The sequence below is a fragment of the Saccopteryx bilineata genome, chromosome X (genome assembly GCF_036850765.1).
Source record: "Saccopteryx bilineata isolate mSacBil1 chromosome X, mSacBil1_pri_phased_curated, whole genome shotgun sequence".
Classification (NCBI taxonomy): domain Eukaryota; kingdom Metazoa; phylum Chordata; class Mammalia; order Chiroptera; family Emballonuridae; genus Saccopteryx; species Saccopteryx bilineata.
Window position 1 is genome coordinate 106,614,055 of NC_089502.1, and position 13,133 is coordinate 106,627,187.

At 36.8% G+C, this 13,133-nt stretch overlaps 1 protein-coding gene across 1 annotated transcript in view; it reads left to right on the forward strand.

The window, feature by feature from the left end:
• The window catches only part of FAAH2 (fatty acid amide hydrolase 2), a 114,089-nt gene that overhangs the window by 87,034 nt on the left and 13,922 nt on the right, over window positions 1–13,133 (forward strand). The window contains exons 8-10 of the mRNA XM_066250073.1: window positions 1,818–1,937; window positions 5,022–5,133; window positions 8,578–8,772. Coding sequence (XP_066106170.1) covers window positions 1,818–1,937; window positions 5,022–5,133; window positions 8,578–8,772 — 427 coding nt within the window. The remainder of the gene's footprint in view (window positions 1–1,817; window positions 1,938–5,021; window positions 5,134–8,577; window positions 8,773–13,133) is intronic.

Consider the following 13,133-nt stretch of genomic DNA (forward strand, 5'->3'; position numbering starts at 1 on the left):
GGAGGGGAAGAGAGAGACAGAGAGGAAGGAGAGGGGGAGGGGTGGAGAAGCAGATGGGCCCTTCTCCTGTGTGCCCTGGCTGGGAATCGAACCCGGGACTCCTGCACGCCAGGCTGATGCTCTACCACTGAGCCAACTGGCCAGGGCCATAACTACCTTTTCTGACCACAATAGTATGAAGCTAGAAATCAAGAACATGAAGAAAGCTGGGAAAACCTACATCTATATAAAAACTAAACAACACATCTGTGAACAATCAACGTATTAAAGAAGAAATTAAAAGGGAAATAAAAATTGTCTTGAAACAAATAAAACACATATATAAAATTCTAGAGATGCTGCTAAGGCTTATTTAAACAGCATTATAAACCAAAAGAACCTGAGCAAAGTTAGAGCATTCTCTCTAACAAAAGCAGAATATACATTCTTCTCAAGTGAACGTCAAACATTTTCCAGTATAGACTATGTGTTAAACTACAAAATAATGTTCAAAAAATTCAAGAGGATTAAAATCATGTCAAATATCTTCTCTGTCCATAGTGCTATAAAGCTAGAAATAACAACACAAGAAAAAGTAGAACACTCACAAACACATGGAAATTAACAACTGGTAGATTAAAGAAAAAAAATTTAATTTTATTTAGAAAATGTATATATTATTCCACTTGATGTTATCTTATGAATCCCTTGGTCTCTTTTCACATTTTTTTATTATTTCTTTTTGCTCCTCAGACCCAATGATTTCAAGTGATCTGTCTTCAAGTTTGTTTTGTTAATTTCTTATTCCGCATGTTTCAGTTTTCTGTGGAAACGTTTTTAGTGAATTTTTTACTTCATTTACTCTGTGTTGTAGTTCCAGAATTTCTGGTTGTTTATTGTAATTTATATCTGTGTTTATATTGCAATTTTATTCATATAATTTCCTGATTTTCATTTGTCCATGATATTCTTTAACCCACTGAACATTTTTAAGACACTTGTTTTAAAATCTTTGTCAAGTAAGCCATAAGTCTGTGTTTCTTTAAGAATTATTACTAGAGATTTATTTTGTTCCTTTGAATGAGATATGCTTCCCTTTTTCTTTTCATGCCTTGTTATCTTTTATAAAATTGAATATTTAAAATAATATCTACCTCTCCTCATCTTTGTGGAATGGCTTTGTGCAGAGGAAGTGCTTTACTAATTAACCTGGCCTAAATATTTAGTGTTCTCTCAAAACACTAAATGGGTCTTTCTTGGTCCTGCATATTTTAAAATTCCAGTTTGTCTGTACCTGTGACTAGTTTTTAATGACTTAATTTCTCTAAATGTCTCATCCTTGCTTCTCATGCCACAGCTCCAACCACTGCTTTTGACAGCTGCCAACCTGATATAAAAACTATGCCTCTATTCCCATCAGTGCTCCCTTTCAGGCAAGAGAAAAATCATTGTTTCAGGGTGCCTTATACTAGCCCAAACTGTCCAAGCAAATTCTACTTTTTTCTATCCATCCCAAGGTAGAAGTTAGTAGTTGGGTGACTTCCTCCCAGTCTTTTCTGCACTGTGCCAGGAAAGGGGTGGGACTAGAATGAGCAAAGGTGCCATGAGATTTCTTAGTATTTTGAGTGTAGATTCTCTTTTTTAATTCTTTGCTTTATTGCTGCAGTTTCTTAACTGGTTTCCAGAGATCTCACAGAGCTACTTTGGTCTGTGTGTTGGTGTCTCCATGAAGAAATGAGAGCCTGGAGCTTCCTTGTCAGCCATTTTGCTGACATCTCTCTTCAATTATATCTTTTTTATAAACATGTTTGTCTGTTGTTGTATCTTCATTTTCAAAGGTTGTGGCTCACCTGGAAAATATGCTAGGAGCCTCGGTTCAACATGTTAAACTGAAACAAATGAAGTATTCTTTTCAATTATGGGTCACAATGATGTCAGCAAAGGGACATGATGGGAAGGTATGTTCACTACTTTCCTTCCTTCTTTTATAAATATTTATTGACTTTCAATTGTGGTTCATATGTTGTAGATAGGGAGGAATAAATTTCATAAGCAAATAGGTGACATAGTTAAAGATTATACAGTTTGATGAGTACTAAACTAGTATAAACATATATGGTTGTAGGATCACAGAGGGCAGGCCCATCTCCATGTGAAATTCAGAGAAACTTTCTGGTGGAGGAGTTGCTATCCACCAATAGTTGAATAATTTGGAGGCCTTACCCAGTTAAAGAAGTGATAAAAGGTGTTCCAAGCAGAGGTAACATTGTGGATATGAGCACAGGGGCATGATGTTTATTCTAATATAGCATGTGCTGGGTATCAAAGCATTTAGGCTTTAATAAAGCATAAAGTGATTAGGTCACCCTAATTGTCAAGATCCCACTTTGCCTCCCCCATCAGTGGTATGTAGGGATTTGCACACAGTTATCTGCATTCTTACTGTGTATTTTCACCCTCCTGTTATTTGCTAAGTTTGAGAGTTGATGTGGGTTCTTGTGAAAGATGCTTTAATTATGATTTCTTCAGCCTTGTTGAGGATTTTAAATATTAATTTGTTAAGAGTAATAAGTTGAACTTGACATTATGGCCCTGGCCAGTTAGCTCAGTGTTGGCCTGGATGTGAACATCCTGTGTTCAATCCCTGGTCAGGGCATACATGAGAAGCAACCATCTGCTTCTCTTCTCCTCCTCCCTCTTCTGTCTCTCTCTCTCCCCTTTTTGTAGCCAGTAGCTTGATTGGTTCAAGCATCAGCCCTGGGCGCTAAAGATAACTCGGTCCGAATGTTGGCCTCAGTTGCTGAGGATAGCTCAATTGATTGGAGCATCATCCCCAGATGGGGGTTACTAGGTGAATCCTAGTCAAGGCACATACAGGAGTCTGTGTCTCTATCTCCCCTCTTCTCACTAAATAAATAAATAAATAAATAAATAAATAAATAAATAGACATTTGACATTATGAAGTATATGCTGGCCATTAGGAATATGTATGTGGGAGTGTGACAGACCCAAATTCAAATCACAAGCTACTTACTAGCTTTTTTCTTTTTGGTGGGAGAGTTCTTATCTATTCTTTACCAATCTGTGAATTGAAGGTACTGATACCTATGTTACAAGATTATTTTTTCTTTTTATTAAAGAAGTGGGGAGGTATAGAGACAGACTCCAACATACCCCCTGACCCGGATCTACCCAGCAAGCCCCTTGGATGATGCTCTCTACCAATCTGGGGCCATTGTTCTGTTGCTTGGCAACTGAACTATTTTAGTACCTGAGGCAAGGCCAGAGAGCCATCCCGGGGTCAACTTGCTCAAACCAATTGAGCCATGGCTGCAGAAGGAGAAGGGGGAGAGACAGAGACAGAACAGTGAGTAGGAAGGTTAGAGAAACAGATGGTCGTTTCTCCTGTGTGCCCTGACTGGAAATCAAACCCAGGACTTCCACACACCAGGCCAAAGCTCTACCATTGAGCCAACCAGCCAGGGCCACAAAATTATTTTCTGAATTAAGAATATTGCGCCTGACCAGGTGGTGGCACAGTGGATAGAGCATTGGATTGGGATCCAGAGGACTCAGGTTTGAGACCTAGAGGTTACCAGCTCTAGTGTGGGCTCATCTGGCTTAAGTATGGGCTCACCAGCTTGAGTGTGGGGTTGCTGGCTAGAACGTGGGATCATAGACATGACCCCATGGTCACTAGCTTGAGCCCAACAGTCACTGGATTGAAGCCCAAGGTTGATGCCCTGAGCCCAAGGTCACTGACTTGAGCAAGGTGTCACTCACTCTGCTACAGCACCCCCACTCAAAGCATGTATGAGAAAGCAATCAATGAACAACTAAGGAGCCACAAAGAAGAATTTCTCTCCCTGTCTGTCTGTCCCTATCTGTCCCTCTCTCTGTCTCTATCACAAAAGAAATATTTCTTGTGGGCCTGAACAGCAGTAGTGGTGCAATGGATAGAGCATCAGCCTGGAATGCTGAGGACCCAAGTCCAAAACCCCAAGGTCACTGGCTTGAGCATGGCTCATCCAGCTTGAGCGTGGGGTTGCTGACTTGAGCGTGAATCATAGACGTGACCCCATGGTCGCTTGCTTGAGCCCAAAGGTCGCTGACTTAAACAAGGGGTCACTATCTCTGCTGGAAGCCCCCGATCAAAGCACATATGAGAAAGCAATCAATGAACAACTAAGGTGCTGCAACAAAGAATTGATACTTCTCATCTCTCTCCCTTTATGTCTGCCTATCTCTATCTGTCCCTCTCTCTCTTTCTCTGTTTCTGTCACCCACAGACACACAGAAAAATCAATCTACTTTCTATATCTATTGATTTGCTTATTCTAGACATTTCAAATAAATGGAACCATACATTGTGTGGTGTTTTATTACTGGATTCTTTCACTTAGCATAATGTGGGTGTTTTTGTTTGTTTTGGAGGGAGATTGTTTGGGTTTTTTTTACATTTTATCCATGTTGTATCAGTACCTTATTTCTTTTTTTTTTTTTTTTTTTTGTGGCAGAGACAGAGAGAGGGAAAGATAGGGACAGACAGATAGGAAAGGAGAGAGATGAGAAACATCAGTTCTTTGTTGCGGCTCCTTAGTTGTTCATTGATTGATTTCTCATATGTGCCTTGACCCAGGGGCTACAGCAGACCAAGTGAACCCTTGCTCGTGCCAGTGACCTTGGGCTTAAGCTAGTGAGTCTTGCTCAAACCAGATGAGCCCACGCTCAAGCTGGTGACCTCGGGGTCTTGAACCTGGGTCCTCCACATCCCAGTCCGACGCTCTATCTACTGTGCCACTGCCTGGTCAGGCAGTACCTTATTTCGTTTTATGTCTGGATAATATTTTATCCAATAATTCATGAATCTGCTAAAAACGTTCTTAACCACACTTTTTTTGAGAGAATACTTATATTTTTTGTTAGCACTTTGGTAAGTTTATTTTCACATTTACATTTTAATCTCTTCTTTTCCTAGTTCTTTTTTTTTAATTAAATATATTGGGATGACAATGGTTAATAAAATTTTCTTCAATTTCAGGAACCTGTGAAATTTATAGATCTACTTAGTGACAATGGGAAGCCTATCAACCCTCTATGGGAATTGATCAAATGGTGCCTGGGCCTATCAGCGCACACCATCCCTGCCATTGGTATATAAATCATCTTTTCTCTGGTTTGATGTTATTAGGGGAGGGAAGGATGCCTTACCAAAAATGTAAAAACCTCTTGCAGCAATCTGAGGAAAGCTGAAATATATGAATAATAAATTAGTATCCATTATATGTTGACATCGCATTATGGCTAAGCACTGTCCTGTGCATTTTATCCCATTGATTTGCAAAGTATCTATTATAATGTCCATTTTATAAATTTAGAAACCTTAATTCATAAAGGTTATAAGGCTACCAAGTTAAGGAGTACTCTTCAGATGTTTGTCTTACAATCTCAAATGCTGAGATAGGATATTTTCTATGTGTCATGCATTGTGTTTAAATATCTAAACAGAAATTTTGGACAATATATTTTACTTTAGGTATAGGTCCATTTGGGCATATTTTGGTGAATTAACATAATCAAAATATTAATTATTGGTCCTGTAGAGTAAGTTTAGTATAAGCAGCTCACCAAAGAAATTAGTGCAGCTATGGATACTTGTTGCAGAATTGGTGATTGTTGTTATTGTAAAGAAATGCTCATTGAGTACCTAAGTACCAAATATTAGATTTTTGGTACCTTTGCATGTGTTATCTCTTTAAATATTTAAGAGAGTCTGATAGAATAAGTAATGTCATCTCTTTATAGTCAGAAGCTGAGGCAAATAGATATTGGTTAATTTATTTCAAACTCAGGTCTAATCTTAGCTTTTCTAGATAATAGCTTGCTTAACCTTCATTCTATACTTTATATTGTCAGTGCATCTATAAACTAGAATTAATAAAAGTGTATTACCTATGTGATTGAGTGGATTAAATATGTATTTCTTGCATTGTTTTGCTAGTTAAATGAGATTATGCATCTAAACATCCTAACCATGCATATATTGGGAATTTCAAGTTTATAAAGATGAAACTACAAATCTTGGAACATCATAAAAATCAATAAATAGGAGCTATTTTTCTTATTGTTGTTATTATTATATAGCTCTAGTAATGTCTCCATCATCAGAAAAAAAACTGTGCCTTCACTGGATATATTATTATGGTATCATGAGGGAAATAATTTTAAGAACAATGAACACTCAATGCACTTATTTGCCAAATATATATCAGAGTTACTTTTCTTCAAAAGAATCTTGACAGTATTCTAGTCACTGATGTCCTCTTTTTTGTGAATAGCAATAAAAATTCAAGGACAGAATACTGATATTGAATCTAAGGAACTTAGGTTATCCTATGCTAGCTCGATTCATGCAAAAATGAATCACATTTTATCATCCTAGAAAATGTCAGAGGCTTAGCTGAGCTGCCATGTGTTGAGATGGCCAATAAAAGCAACAGGCCAGAATAAGGTAGCAATAGCCAGAGGGAAAGGGGGGTGGAGGTAGGGAGTAAGAGGAAAATAGAGGTGGAAAGAAACTTGGAATGGGGCATTGGAGGCATAATGTGGTGTGTAGGTGGTGTTGTTATATTGAGTGGGACACTTGAAACCATGTCAACACAATAAATTAAAAGTAAAACGCAACAGTGAAGCGTTTAGTCACAGTGATAGTATAAGCAGGAAGCTAAAACTGGAGAAAACTATATTCCTCTCTTTTCCATTTCCCCCTATGAAAATTTGCATCAGTGAAGGGCCAAATAGATTAGCACAAATGTGGAGATCTACTCACTGTTGAAAAAGACCTGAACAAAGGGCTCCGCAGTTTTACAGACCCTGAGGACAGGAATAGCATCAGGGAGAGAAACTAGGAGTTGAAAAGTTCTGAATAGTGAGTTAAAATAGGGAAAGTGTCTTCGAGGTTTCCTCTACCTCTTCCATAAAGAAGCCTCAGCAAAGACACCTGAAGAAAACTTCTGTCAAAGGCCTCAAATAAAGAAAGTGCCTTGGGCCTGACCAAGCGGTTGCCTAGTGGATAGAGCTTCGGACTGGGACACAGAGGACCCAGGTTCAAAACTATGAGGTCACCGACTTGGGTGCAAGCTCATCTGGTTTGAGCAAGGCTCACCAGCTTGAGCCCAAGGTTACTGGTTTGAGCAAGGGGTCACTCAGTCTGCTGTAGCCCCCCAGTCAAGGCACATATGAGAAAGCAATCAATGAACAACTAAGGAGCCGCAATGAAGAATTGATGCTTTTCATCTCCCTTCCTGTCTGTCTGTCCTTATCTGTCCCTCTCTATGTCTCTGTCACAAAAAATAAAAAGAAGGTGCCTTGGCTAAGAATGCATATATGTACAAGAACATCATAGGCTACAAGACCAGAGTCCCTGACTGCAACACCCTATAGAAGTTTCAGTGCACTGGCTGTGTACCATATCTGGTTTGGGGAGGAAAGGCTGTTGTTCACCCTCTTGAGTCTTGCCAAATAAATTTTTTTGTAGTTGCTGATAGTCACACCTGAAAAATCAAACAAGGATTTTAGCCATAAGCTGGACTCTTCTGATAAAAATGTTCCAAATCCAAACCATAGTAAAAAAAAAAAAATAGTCACAGAGATATACATTGCAGCATGTGTTATAACAACAGAAAATTAGAAGCATCCTAAATGTTTCACAACAGAGGAGTAGGTGGTGAATTATGACCCATATGTAGGATAATATTGTATGCAGGCACTTAAGGCCATGTTTAGGAAGATATGTTGATAAAATGTGTATAGATGTTAAAATGGTGAGTGGAAAACTTGGAAAAATTTACATACTACATTATAAACTCTCCTATAAGATACAGTGTATGCATAGAAAAAAATACATGGACTAAGTATACTAACATTTTTAATTATTTTCCGTGGCTACTATATTTTTTAGTGAGTTTTTTCTACTTTAATTTTTTGAATTTTTATTAGACTTATGTGTCCCTTTTATAACAGGAACAGTAAACTTATTTTTAAAAATAAACTATTTTAAAATGAATAAAATATTAATATTAAATATGATTTATTAAGGACATAGGATGTATACTTTACTGTGAGAAATATGTATATATGTATGTATTAATTAGCTTTTCATAAAATAATTTAAAACTTGAAGATACATTAGATAAAATTCTCTAAAAGTATAATTTTATTATAAAGTTTCCTAAGAATTATATGCATGAATGTTTATTGCAGCATGTGAATTTTGGACAAAGTTGAGATGCCCAACAATCACAAGCTAGTTAAAAAGAAGCTATGATGAATTTTTACAATTAAAATAATTTACAGTCATAAAATTCCTTATGATATTCTGTGGGCAAAGCTGAGCTCTATATATAGCATTACCAAAAATACTAGGTGTTAAAATGAAGTAGTCAACAATGTACATGTATGGCTGGCAAGGTTGTAAGGTTTCTTTTATCACTTTCTTATTTTCTCAATGTTCTAGAATAAGAAAAGGTAAATTAAAGAACACTGGGATTTAAAAAATTAAGTTTCATACCTTAACTTGTTGTGTTACTATTCTGTAGGACTGGCCTTGTTTGAAGAAAAGCTCAAATATAACAGTGAGAAATTCAAAAAGTTCAAGGCAATAAAAGAAAGTCTGCACAAGGAATTGGTGGAGATGCTCGGTGATGATGGTATTTTCTTATACCCCTCCCATCCCACGGTGGCTCCCAAGCATCATGTTCCTCTGACAAGGCCTTTCAACTTTGCTTACACAGGTACGTAATTGTACTCTTGAGTCTTTTTTTGAGTTTTAAAAATTTTTATTGATTGATTGATTTTAGAGAGTGGAAAGGAAAGGAAAAAAAAGACATTGATTTGTTGTTTATGGATTCATTGGTTGTTGTTTTTTATGTACCCTGGCCAGGGATCGAGCCTGCAATTTCCTTATAGTCTTGGACCTTAAAGAAATAGAGACATTTCCCAAGAAAAGCTTAATTTCCTTTTGCTGTTGGACAAGGTTTATAGATGCATGTCCAAAAATGTTGTGTTATTTAAAAAATTCCAGGAAACAGTTGCTATTGTCATATATGGAAGATAATTTGCTAATATCTGCATTCTCCCTCAAGAACCCTACAAGTGAGTATGAGAGTCACATTTTACAACACTGAGCTTCAGGGAGGTTCAGTCACTTGTTTTCAATAACACAGCATGAACTGACTGAATCCAAAGATTGCCTTGGCTATTCGGATGCATAGTAAAGCAAAGTCAGCTTTTTTCTCAGGATTTTTGATTTCCCAGAAAATGGTGGTACAAAATATAATTCTCCATGATAATTATTTATTTGCCTTAGCTATCAGCCCTTCTGAGTTTGACTTTGATTCATTCTAGTATTCACCCAATTAATTTGTTTCAGTTTGAAATGGTTCGGGAACTGTCCGGGTCATGGTAATGTGAGGTCTAAAGGCCCCTGGAAATGTACTAGGTCGGTTTTTATGATTTCTATAGGGTCTCTTCCATAGAACCACACTGTATACTTTCCTACTGAGAAACTTTTGATCCACTTTAAGTTGGAATTTGGAGCTTGGTTTATTTGAGTTCAAATGCTGGGCTCTATTAGCTTCTACTGTGTTTCCTGATGCAAGACACTGAATGTTTTTCTGAATCTATTTCTGTCTCTAGGAACTCAAGGTAATTCTTCCTTTGCACTGTTGCTGTGAAAAGTAAATTAAATAATGCATGTAGGGTACTTGGCATAGGGATTGTGGAAAATGAGGGGGAGAGGGTGTCAAATAATAGTTTATATTCTTCATTTACTCATCTTTATTCTAATTATTAGCTTTGGTCACTCAATTCCAATTCCTTGAGTCTTGAAACAAGTTTCTGCCTAAATTTCTATTGCCTAGCTACTCAAATTCTGAAGACAGAAAACATAATTTTCTATAGGAAATGATCTAAAGAGAAAGTTACCAGTTACAGTTTTTTGGTTTTGTGTTATTTTGCTTTTGTTTTTATTTTTGTTTAATTTAGTTTTATAAGCATTTGTATGTTATTTAGTAGCTTGTTCACTAATTATTAACACCAGAGATAAGTCTAATTTGATGTTCCCTAAGATTAAAAAGAGCAACTCAGCTTGAATTTTAGCCCAAAACCAACTCATCTTTGAAAACCTAGTTCATATCTGAACTCTGACCACTGTCACACTCAACCTACAGTGAAAGATCCCTCTTTTGAGATTATTTACCACTTTTTACCTAAATCATTATTTTGTTGGCTTCTGAGAATATTTCTTCTTATTTTATTAGAGATATTTTTAAGTTTGTGCCTTAACTCCCTGTCTAGACTGCATTCCTTGAGAAAAGAGGCTATTTTTTTTAGTTTGAGGTTTCTGTGGTGAAGGTCATTTGCTCATAGGTGATAGCTGAAATTCTGACAATGGAAAAGATTCCTGGGTAAGTGTGTAATAGCATAAGAACAGACAAGGACAGACTTTGGCCTCTTCTCTCTAATGTTTGCTCCTTCCAACAGCCTCAATAATCAGGAGCACCAGAAACCTCCCACTCTTGACATTGCAAATGGCCTTGCCTATTTAAAACTCATTGGCCTCCTTATCAACAAAGACAGCCTAGGGGAGCTAATGCTGCATAGTTTATTTATTCCAGTCTGTTAGACTTTTGATCATCCATGATATTACAGAAGTAGGAGAACAGTACATCCCACAGGGTCTTACAGAAACAGATAGCAAAACCCACTTGCTTACCCAAACACTTGCGCCCAGCCCTTCTGGCAAAATTCCCAAGAATAAAATAAGGGGATGTGGGAGGAATGTATTTTATTGGTGAGGCACAGCAAGAGCCAGCTCTCTCTATAATGATTATTTGTGTTCATAAAGAAATCTGTTCAACTAAGAAATTCAAGCTCAGAAGGAGTTCTTCATTTATAATACAAATCAGAGACCCACAAAGTGTTTCCATAATATACTCTATCTCTGCCCTGGGGCTTTGAAGCACAACAGGTAATTCAAAGCTTCTAAGAATGAATAAATAAAAGTTGAATCATCATCTGTAGTTTCGAACACTTTGTCATGGAGACCTGCCTAGTGACTCCAAAAGATCAATTTTCACACCAAAAATCACACTCTTGCTTCCTAATTTTTATACCAGAACTCTTCCTCTGTTCTAACAGTAGTTTGCTAAAAAATTTACTTTACCTCCTAAAGGTTTTATCAGTCTTAGCTTATCAATATAGTACCATTCAAAGGTTATACAGTAAGCAGAAACAAAGTGAATGATGATTTTGTACAAATTTAGCCTCAAACTATTCTGTCTAATTTTTTCTGGAACATTTTTACCCTATCTATTGTATCCTGAATGCCAAGGTTATATATTAGAAATTGTCTATCTATATGTTGTTTAAATTCCTTTTTAAATTTGCTTATGGAGTACTCATTCATTTCTGCTTGTAGACCCCAAGAATGTGAAATTTGTTATCACCTAGACCAGTGCATTTAATTTTTATGTAGAATAAAAACTTAAAGCTTTTTGGAGATATTCTTCTCTGCTTGAAGTTAGCCACAACTGGGAAGTTTTTCCTCTAGTTCAATCCTAAACACACTTAACATTTTCTACCGTAAACCAGGTGATATGCCAGGTAATATGGATACAAGATCAATGATAGATAATAGTGCCATTTATCAAGTATATTATATGTCAGATAGTATGAGCTAGAAGTGCTATACATTATTTTATTTAAGACTCCCAGAAATCCTTCATGGCAGGTACAATTATCTTTGTGAAAAAAGATTAACAAAGTGACTTAAAGGTCAGAGTCAGGACTGAAATCCAACTGTATTTAATCTGACTTCAAAGCCAGTGTAATTTCCACTATATTCATGGGTCAACAATACTTAGCATTGCTTTGCTTTTATTTCCTCCACTGAAGCGAAAACTTATGAGGTTTTGGAGACCTTCTGTCAAAGACATAGAACTGTAGGATTTCAAATACCTTGAGATTTTAGCTGTGTTTTTATTTTTCCTCTAAATCAACACTCTTCTCAGTTTCTACCCAAAAAAGTATAAGATTTTTATACTTGTCTGAGTGGTAAATTAAGTCAAATATTTGATTTCTGTACCTTTTTTATGGCAAAGATGAGGATGCTACATGTACTTCCAGGATTGTTGGAAGAATTCAATGTTAGAATGTGTATGAAGTGCCCTATAAGTATTAGTACTAGTGATAATAATATTACTTATTGAACACATGCATATTTTTATGTTGACTTTAAGTAATATTAATATCTGTTTTACTTCTTAATAATTGCCATATATATATTTCCCCTTTCTTTCTGGTCTAGGCATTGTTATAATAGTTTTATATGTATCATCTAATATCCTCACAGCAGTTCTAAAAAAGAGAAACTATTATTATCCTCATTTCGTAGATGAAGAAATTTAAACACAAAGAACTTCACACACATTTCAAAAGGCACATAGCTAAGGTGGTATTGTAAATGAGAATTGAACTCAGTCCCTCCCATCCCAAAGTTTGTAAGTTGTTTCACTGCACAGAGGAAGAAACAAGAGGTTGGCCAGAGCTCTTCAGTTCTGCAGTAAAGGAGATAAGAATTCAAACAGTCTACCTGACTCCAATCCCCTTACCGTGAACCCTCCTTCCCTGTTCTTCTGCCCCACTTGGTGCTCAGTAAATGCTAGTATCTTTTACTACTAGATTTCATTGATTTTCTATAATGAAAAGATATTTATTAAACTCCCAGCTGTATGCACTGGGGTTAGAGAGATGATTCTGACATATTCAACACATAGTTTAGTAGGAGATACAGATATGAACAGGGGGTTTCAATAGAAGGAAGAAAATACAATGTCAGAGAAATTGAAAGTGGACCTGGGTCCTGAGGGAGGATTAGGAATTCAGGTGAGGGAGTAGGGGATAGGGGAAGGGGGAAAACAATCCAGGAAGTACGAACCCCATGAGAAATGGTACATCCAAAACCTTGAGGATTGGGGAATACAAATATTATACTGTCTGCAGAGTGTGAATTGTTAATGGAGGTGTGGGACATGAGCATGAATTTGCAAGGGAAAGCAGGTCACGGAGAACATTGAGAGTCATGCTAATAACT